The sequence below is a fragment of the Homalodisca vitripennis genome, chromosome 2, assembly GCF_021130785.1.
Source record: "Homalodisca vitripennis isolate AUS2020 chromosome 2, UT_GWSS_2.1, whole genome shotgun sequence".
In the NCBI taxonomy this organism is placed as follows: domain Eukaryota; kingdom Metazoa; phylum Arthropoda; class Insecta; order Hemiptera; family Cicadellidae; genus Homalodisca; species Homalodisca vitripennis.
In genome coordinates this window covers 106695265-106705147 of record NC_060208.1, presented here as the reverse complement: position 1 = coordinate 106705147, position 9883 = coordinate 106695265, and the positions used below count along the sequence as shown (strand labels likewise).

The 9883-nt window shown below is 33.9% G+C and overlaps 1 protein-coding gene across 1 annotated transcript; it reads left to right on the top strand.

Annotated features, from left to right (window-relative positions):
- Positions 1 to 7987: 7987 nt before the first annotated feature.
- LOC124354515 lies at positions 7988 to 9211 on the top strand. The gene is made up of 2 exons (XM_046805038.1): positions 7988 to 8180; positions 8350 to 9211. Exons 1-2 carry the CDS (start codon positions 8127 to 8129, stop codon positions 8875 to 8877), a joined length of 582 nt encoding a protein of 193 aa, XP_046660994.1. The 5' UTR covers positions 7988 to 8126; the 3' UTR covers positions 8878 to 9211.
- Positions 9212 to 9883: the final 672 nt, after the last annotated feature.

The window sequence follows — 9883 nt, the reverse complement described above, 5'->3', positions numbered from 1 at the left end:
GGGGGCGGCGGCTCCGACTCGACGACTTCGACTGCTAGACACCGACCGAAAGACAGCGACCGAGAGACATCGACCGAGAGACAGCGACCGAGAGAGCGAGGAAGCCAGGCTCAGCGTACTTACGTACCGTAGTACTGGAGTTGTCCGCTGTAAGGCGCTTTCAGCCCTTGAAGCGAACTCCGGCGGATGTATCCTGAAACTCTGTGTCTTACCCGGTCGAGCCGGACCCCGCCAGCTGACGTCTCCCGCGATGGCGTTGAGGTATTGGAGTATAATTGTAGGTGGAAGAAATAAAAAATCATAACATGTCATTAAACTAAAAAAATATTCTCCTCTCAAAAATATAAAAATGCCTTACTTAAACCCCCTATAAAAATGACATGTTACAACTTTAACTTTGATAGTTACTACAGGGTGGAGCGCGGTAATTTGCTTTTTTGCACTGCAGGCTGTGGCGGTACTGTTGGTCGAAGAGAGGGGAGAGTGGGCGTGGCTTATAGTGGCTGACGGGACATTTGTATTCCTCCGCGTTTCAGTTGCCATCATGCAGTGGACACTAGATGAGAGGTCGTTTCGTGTTGAAGCGAATTTTTAAAATGCCCACTCGATCATTGCAGTGCAGCGTGCTTTTCGTTTACGATTCGCTGTTCCCCCACGCGGACGTGTTTCTGTCGGCAATCAATTGTAAATTGGATAACTGCATTCAGAACAGCAGGGAATGTGTCATGTGTATGAAGGGGACCTCAGAGAGTGGTTGCAACACCGGAAAACATCGATAGAGTTAGAGCAGCAACACTGCAATCTCCAAAACGCTCTGCTCGGAAGCAATCACTTGCTCTTAGCATTTCAAGACGTTCTCTCAACCGGATTCTTCATGATTAACTGAGATTTCACCCGTATAAAACGTGCGTGGTCTATCAATTGTCAGCACGGGATTATTTGACACGGCGTACTTCTTGTGAAGACATGCTTGCAACTATACCAATTGTGTTCTTTTATGATGAGGCACATTTTCACATCAGTGGGTGTGTCAACAAGCAAAACATGCGTTACTTGAGTGAAAAAAAAACCCCAGAGAAATCCACCAGAGACCTCTGCATTCGGACTGCGTCACTGTGTGGTGCGCCATATCACGAGTAGGCATCATTGGCCCTTACTTTTTTCAGGATAACCGTCGTGCCATAACTGTGAACTACGAACGGTACTTGACTATGACACAGGATTTTTTCAGCCGGCTCTTGAGGCAATGCAATTAGAGGATACATGGTTCCAACAGGATGGTGCCACTGCACACACAGCGAGGGTTACCATGAATTGTTTGAGGCAAATGTTTCCTGGACGGCTTATCTCTTTAAGGGGTGATGTGAACTGGCCGGCACGCTCACCAGACTTAGCCCCATGCGATTTTTTCCTTTGGGGTTACCTGAAGTCGAAGGTGTATATCAACCGTCCCAACACCTTGGAAGACCTAAGGAACAATATTGAGGATGAAATTGGCAGAATACCAGTCGACATGCTTGTTAGAGTTAATGAAAACCTCATAAAACGTATGCAACAGTATGTGGATGCCGAAGGTCGACATTTGCCAGATACATTATTTAAAACTCTGTAATTTAAAAATTCCCTTACTGTTCAATATAATTAAAATAAAAAATAATGTTTTCTAAGATTCATAATTTTTTTATTTCATTTCTAAATCAGCAAATTACCGCGCTCCACCCTGTATATCAGTGTTTCACAAACCTTTTTTCTCGCGGCACACTACAAACAAAAAAACGGCCAATAGCCGCGCCATACCTATTACTTTATGCTATTGATTATGCTTAAGTACTTGATAATATAAACGTACTTACATTATAAATAATATAATTTTCTTGGATAAGTGAAAGAAAACATTAAATTTAAAAGAAAATTAATTTATTTTACTTATTGAGCAAAATACAGTGGTATAATACAACCAGTAGAAGTAGAAAAATATTAAACAAAATACGTCTTGCGTTCCATTATTCACATTCTTGGTTAATGTGACACAATGGTTTTGGTGTTTTTCACTGACTCCATTTTTCGAGGTTGAACAACGGATAAGGCCAATCTCATGTAGTTTTGCTTTACTGTTTGCATGTGTTACCTGTTCTTCGTTTTGATTTGGTTCATTGCCGAAAAAGCTGCCTCACAAATGTAGGACATTGAAAACGGCAACTATGCTCTCGATGCCCTTTTAATTATTGCAAGGTACTCGTTTATTAAAGACAGCCAAAAATGTGAGGATTTCCTTTTTGGTTTTAACTTTTACTCTTCATCTAGAACCAGTTTTTTATATTTCATTTTTAGGCCACGGTCATTTTTATATCACTTAATTCCTCTTCTTCTGATGTACTCAATATTACACTATCGACAAAATTCATAAAAGAATTTCTTATCCAATCGAATGCAGATATGTCAAGAGGGTACAAATATTTTGCAATATTTTCACTTAATAATTCCAAACATTTCACAATCATGTCACGAACAGTTTGGCCAATGTTACACTTTTCTATCAGTTTAGACATGTCAAAGGATTTATCTTTTAAAATTCTTTTCTTCCAAATTAAGAGCGTCTCTTTGAACGATGTTATTTTGTCAGTAGAAGAGAGTAAATTTTCACATTTTCCCTACACATCTTTGATGTACATATAACTTCTGGAATATGTCTGCAAGAAAAGCTAACTTTGTGCACTAAGAGTCGTCACTGAGTGTATCCGCATATTCTGACCCTTCACACGTAAAAAAACGTCAGTAACTCGTCTTTCAATTCATAAAATCTGTTCAGAACTCGTCCTCGAGACTGCTACCATACGTGTGAACACCCTGCACTTTAGTGGTTTACTTTTAACATAATTACATTTACCATTTTTACAACTTGGTCGAATACTACTTTTATTCCAGGAGTCAAAGATTTGGCAACCAGAGCTTCTCTATGTAGGAAACAATGTGTAAAGACTATATATGGGTTTTTCAGTTTTGCTAACGCTAGAAGGCCTGTCAAGTAACCACCCATGGATGGACACCCATCAATAAAGGCACTTAAACAGGACTGCCATGATATTTTGGAATTTTCAAAGTACTAATCAATTAAATTTAATATGTCTTTTCCTTTTGTTGTCTCAGGGAGATTTTTACAAAACAGGAATTTTTCAATTATAGATCTTTCATCAATAAACCGCTCAAAAGCCACCACTTATGGTTTTCCGGATATGTCAGTTGACACAGCTAACTGTAAAGCAAACATACCAACTAATTTAAGTGTATCAACAACTTGGACTTTCATATCTTCACTCATGTCTTTGATTCTTCGAGAAATGGTGTTATTAGACATGGGTATTTTCTTAACTTATGTCTCAAACTCGTCACCAAACATAATTTTAGAAATTTCACAACCTGGCATAACTATAGTCTCTGCAGAAGTATGAGTTTTTTTAGCTACAAGCACAGCAATTACGTATCTGGTTTCTTGTACTATTCGGCTATTGTCTCTTGTTTACTAAAAAAATTAGCCTGGCTTTTCTCCCCAGATAAAAAGCTTTTGAAATATTCCAGGGGCTTGTCAGCGGCAAATTTATGTTTAAATTAAATTAATTTTTTTTCTTGAGTTCCGCGGCACACTTGGCCGGCCTCGCAGCACACAGTTTGGGAACTTCTGGTCTACATGATGTAGCTAGAAATCCTAGGCTATCTAGCTCCAAAGCCAATGATCACAAAATCAAGGCGAAACCACTAAAAATACGTTTGTACATCAAGATTATCGAATAATGAACCCTATAGAACCAAAACATAGTAATTTAAGCGAGGAAGACAAACAAGACTAAGACTACTTGTGGTACATTTCCACTAAAAGTGGTACATTTACCAACAAAAACAATTAAATGATTTATTGGCATCTTACCTTAACACTGAGGATAATATTAAAAGTATTAAACCTATTACTTTACTTTTATTTCAGTTATGTGGGTCTGATTATATGTTCATTGAACACGAGAGGCCTCACAAAATTACAATTTCATAATTATTGGAGTGTTTGTTCATAAATTAAGTATTAAACCTATTGCTAATACCAGCAAACAATCCCAAACTCCAAGGGGTAATATAAAAAGAAATACAACACAATATCCTACAGAGAAAAAGGCTCTAAACAGGGTAATTTAGACATTTCCAAACCCTAGATTTATTACATGTTACATTTAAATTACCAAACTAATATAACCTAGGAACTACAGTATACATTTTAATACAATGCAATTTAAAAAACACAAACTAGAATTAAATAATCCTTAGAAATAAATTATGGATATGAACAATCTTAAAATATTCCAGTGGAATGCCAGGTCATTAAAAGAACAAACACGTAAAGGTGCTATTCAACAAATCTGGCTAACCAATCAAGACAAATTATCAGTTACAGATTACAATGTTTTAAGAATAAATTGTTAGGTTAGATGGATGTAGTGGTACAGCTTTATTAGTTCACAAAGCAATATCAATAAAAATAATTAAAGAATATAATTCAGAATTAACCAAACTCTTCAGTTTTATAATATTATCAATTTAAAACATCAAATAAAAATTAACAATGTATATAGTACTAATAAGAAAGTTAACCAAAACTTTTGGTTTTAAAACATATTCTCAGACGATAAAGGATATACCATTGTATGTGGCGAATTTAATGCCCATCATCCTTTTAGGGGATGCAAGAAAGCTAATGGTAGAGGTAATTATATATATATATATATATATATATATATATATATATATATATATATATACAAACATTATAGTAACTCTTTATTAATTTTAACCAATTCAAACAACCCAACAACAACTCCAACTTTATTTCATCAACAGTCTACCATTAACCTTACATTTGCTACATCTAAATTATATTCCTCATTACAAAACTGGGATATACTGCAGCAACCATTGTCCAACCATAATGTCTTTCTAAATTAACCAGATTTACTCGTATATCAGTCCTAAACTAAACAGCTCCACATCTAGACATTTAAAAAAAGCAAACTGGGAATACTATACTGCCAATGTAGAAACGTGAATAAATGACATCTCAAACACGTTGTCTAAACAACTTTTTGAGCTGTATAACATTATGAACGAGGCTCCTAAATCATCCATTCCCTATATAAAGTTGCCAAATTATTCTAAGAAGTTGAGGGTTTCACCCAAAACTTGTTGGACTGAAAAACGTTTTCAGGCTGTAGCTTATAGATTATTATTTTAAAATTTAAAAATATATATGACTGCTGTTGACTACAGAAATTACCAAATTGCTCAAATTAAAGCCAAAGTTTTTCAACATGCCAAAAAACAAGGATGGATAAATTTGTGTGCACAGATTAGTGATACAATTCTACAATTTATGCATGGAAAATAGTACTAAGACTTAAAATAATACAAGTACTCATAATCATGAATTTTATAATTTTGATTTAGCAGAGAGATTTATGTGTCACAATGTACCCGATTACGTACCACAAAATCATGAAATAAAATCCTTTAATCAATGCCAGCAAATACAATTTGGATAGCGATTACAATATGAAGGAACTTCTGAATGCAAATCAATCAAAGAAGAAGAGTAGAGCCCCAGGACTTGATTATGTTACCTACAGCATGATCAGTCATCTCCCGAAGAATGCTCTGGAGATATTACTTACCATCTACAACAAGATATGGAATAATGAAGAACATATACCTATACCAGTGGAAAGAATTCAGAATAATCGCCATATTGAAACCCACTAAAAATAAAGATGATGAAAAATCAGATAGACCCATAATCATTAATATCATATCTCATGAAAATTATTAACACAATGATAAAGAATAGACCTGAGTGGCTGTAAATAAACTAAAAATTATTCCTGACACTCAATTTGTATTTAGGAATAAAACGTAGCTGCGAAGATTACTTACTTACCTTAACAACGGATATCCATTTTGCATTAACCCATAGAGAAATGTTATTGTTACTGCACTTGACATGACAAGTGCTTATGATAATGTTTCATACCTACATTTCTTAGAAAACTGTATATCACTGGTATTCCGACCAAATTTATTACTCTCTTTAGTAAATGGCCTACTGATAGAGGTATGGATTTGATACATAATTATTGTATACATGATACTATTATATGGCATACATGTAAGGGCTTACCGTAAGGAAGTGTTATTAACCCTATCCTGTTCTCCATTTACAGGACACATCGGATATAAAAAAAACTATCTACCAGAAAAATTTAATTCAGTCCAGTTTGTTGATGATCACAGGGATTTACATCTAAAAATTTTGATGATCAGTCCTAATAATATACCTTTCCACAGTAAACTCAATGAAGTGAAGATAATTAAAAATATTGAGCGATATAATTCAGCAACTCACATATAGGTGCTTAGAAACAAACTACAAAAACTATCTGATGGTTCAAAATATGAAGAAAGAACAAACATCACTAAATAAGCAAAGTAAATTTATGCTAAACAAATTATGAAAAATTACTCGGCAGAGGTGTATGCAATTAACTTTGCGATTGAGTATGTACTTACATTAAACATCATAAATATACTGATACGCTCTGATTCTCAGGCGTTTATTAAAGCTGTAGAAAACTACGGCAAGGGGTTTAAAAAGATGACATTGTCATGATGGTTTATCAACTATTGGTAGAAACAAATAAAAACACAATGTTCTAATTGTTTCCGTGACATATGGGAATACAACATAGTGAGACTATAGACAAAGATAGCTAAAGAAGCCTAATGTAATGGAAATCTTACACGTTTACCAGCCCCAATTGAGGGCTATAAAGCTTATAAGCAATATATATATATATATATATATATATATATATATATATATATATATATATATATATATATATATATATATATATATAAAGAAAACAATTAATAAACTTTATTCAGCAATCACCTAAGTCTGGATGGTGTAAACAGATACAAAACTATCCGTTAAAAAATATAATCTCAGCAGAAGGGAAATCATCATCAATATTTGCAGACTAAGGACATGCAAATGTAAATTCGTGTTCGTATAAAATAAAATTATATTTTACTCCAGAAATGATACTGTTTGAACTGCCCAGTGGTAAAGGTTGAAACAACAAAACATGTTCTATTAGAGTGTCCTAAGTATAATTATGCAAGACAACACTGTTTCAAGACAATAAAACCACCCAGTCCGATAAATATGCAATCCTCAAGAAATATACTAATCAACCTGTTGAAAAAAAGAGATATGGATATCCAGGGAAATTGATAAATTTCTATCCACGATACAAAGAACAATGTAAAACTGAGCACACAGAACACTTAGTACATATTAATCCTGTCCTAGGTTCTTCCACCCGTTGTTCACCTTTTCAGGATAGGCTATGCCTGAAGGCCCCCAGGTAGAGAAGATTGCATTAATTTATCCGTCCCTAAATATCCTTCTATATTTGGGATCCCTAGCATACCCTATACTTTTTACTAACAAGCACAATATGGTTTTAACACACAACTTGTTTGTGTATTGTATTATGATTAACCGTTAACACGAATTCGAGAAATAAAACACAAATAAAGCGAGTTGGAGATTGAAAATGGAACGTGTGTGATTGTACCATAGAGGAACCTTCTACCGTAGAGGAACTTTCTACCACAGAGAAAATTGTAATACCTTGGTGTTGGGGATAATAGGATGGCAATCAGATAAACTTAATTCAAACTATGAGTCACTGTATGTTTAAATATATTTAATCCCATTAACATAGTCATTGTTTTACAGGCAACCACAAGGACCGAATAATTTTTGTTTTAAACCAAAACCTGGAAATCTAAATTAACAAAAAACAGTGTACGTTGATGCTTTGTGGGACTTTCTCTAAGCCGGCTTTAAGGCAAAAAAGAAAAAGAGCTGACCGCTGACTGACCCTAACCGTGGTGGCGTGGTCCGTGACAGATTTAAGAATCAGTGATTGTGGTTTGTTTTTGTCTGAAAACAATAATTTTTTAAGTATTGTAATTTTTAATGTTGTCTGTTTTTAAAATATTTACGCAATAAGATTAGGATCATGGATATAGATATGACTGAAGAAAGCTGCAAAGCAGATATTAAGAAATCTAAGGTAACAATATTTGACATTCTTATAGTAGCCTGTTGAACAGAGGAAGTGTTTAATTCACTCACGGCTCACACACACACACTAGTAGATGTAACAGTGTGTGTTTAGCAAGTAAATTGCGTAACAGAATTTAACTGATGAAAGAGTTAATCGGTTCTACTTTTTTCAATAGGGATATGAAGATGAGATTCAGAAAACTTGTAAAAAACTGAAAATCGATTTGGAAAAGATGGATACAACAGAAGAGAACGTCAAGAAAAGTCCAATGCAAACTCCTGTACAAGAACAACCTCCTGCATGGAGTCAGATAGATGTGTCAGAACTTTTCTGGACTTTGAGTGATAGGAAAAAATTAAATGAAAAACAATTAAAACCTGATGAGTTACATATGTGGGGTAAGTTGAATAAAGTTAAAGAAAACTCTGAAACTTTAAATCGTCTCATGTACAGTGGCCTTGGCACTGTGAACAACTGTACAAAGATTTTGCACCAGATATTGACTGAACTAGGTTATAAATACAAAATTGAATCACTGATCACTTTTAAGCCTCTAATTAAGACTATGCCCCATAATAAGGCTGTAACTATTGAAGTTGAAACTGTTCCCAGAATGTCATTTTATGGTCTAGCTCTGTCAGAGAATGAGGCAATTGAGAATGCAGCAAGACGTGGTCTGGAATATTTAATTGCGTTGAGTTAAAATACTTATGATTTATTGAATGTAACATTAATTATAATTTACTTTCTAGACATTTGTTAACTTTCCATTTTTATTTTAACATGAAATGTCATATACGTACTACGATTTGTTGTTGAGCCTCATGTTAGACATTACTTGTGCTAATTTGTTATAGATATTTTCAGCCATATTTGTTGAGTAAACATATGAAGTGCAATATATCATGTATATTGTTTATAATGTCCGAAAGGTTGTTGGGCTTTTAGAATACTGCAACATCTATCAGTATTTGTTATAAAAAATTGGTTAATATGAAATAGCCTAATAAACTAATAAGTTGCTCGGATAAAAAAAATGATTTTTCAATTAAATATATGGAATTTTAAGAAATACATGTTTTCAGTGGTAATATATAAGTTAAATAGTATTCCTGGCCGGTTTTCTGCCTAGATGTAGTAAGAATAACCCTTTCAATTGTGCTTATTTCAAGTACCTACAGTTACAGTGATCATACAGTTTTGGGGTACAGTACAATAAGCGGACCTAGTTTTTATATCAGAATTATCAAACTATACTTATTATAAACATTGATATATTCAACCAATAATAATTAATTCGAACAATAACTAAATCATCTGCACCAACTACATATATTTTCGTATTCTAAACACAATTTGTTCTATAAGTAACATCTTTAAATTAAAAAAGATATTATTAATTTAGAAAACTATACAAAATAACATTCAAACATGGTTTACCATTTCTTTCTTGGGGAGAGAATTTAAGGCTGCAGTATAATAAGAGGCCACCACCACAATAGAATATCCTTAAAAACCATAAAAAGTAACTAAATGTTAAATTGTTTTGTTTGTTACATTTTATATATACACATAACAGATAGTTTTTATGTAATGTAATTCGTGTCAACATTTTTTAAAATATAGTTTAGATCATAATTTAATTCCATTGTGGTGGTGGCCTCTTATTATACTGCTGCCGAATTTAATAAGTAGCCTATACTTGTTAT

Coding starts and splice junctions, on each gene's coding strand:
- LOC124354515 (XM_046805038.1), top strand. CDS start 8,127: ATGGATATAGATATGACTGAAGAAAGCTGCAAAGCAGATATTAAGAAA. Junction 8,181..8,349: donor CAGATATTAAGAAATCTAAG/GTAACAATATTT, acceptor TTTTTTCAATAG/GGATATGAAGATGAGATTCA.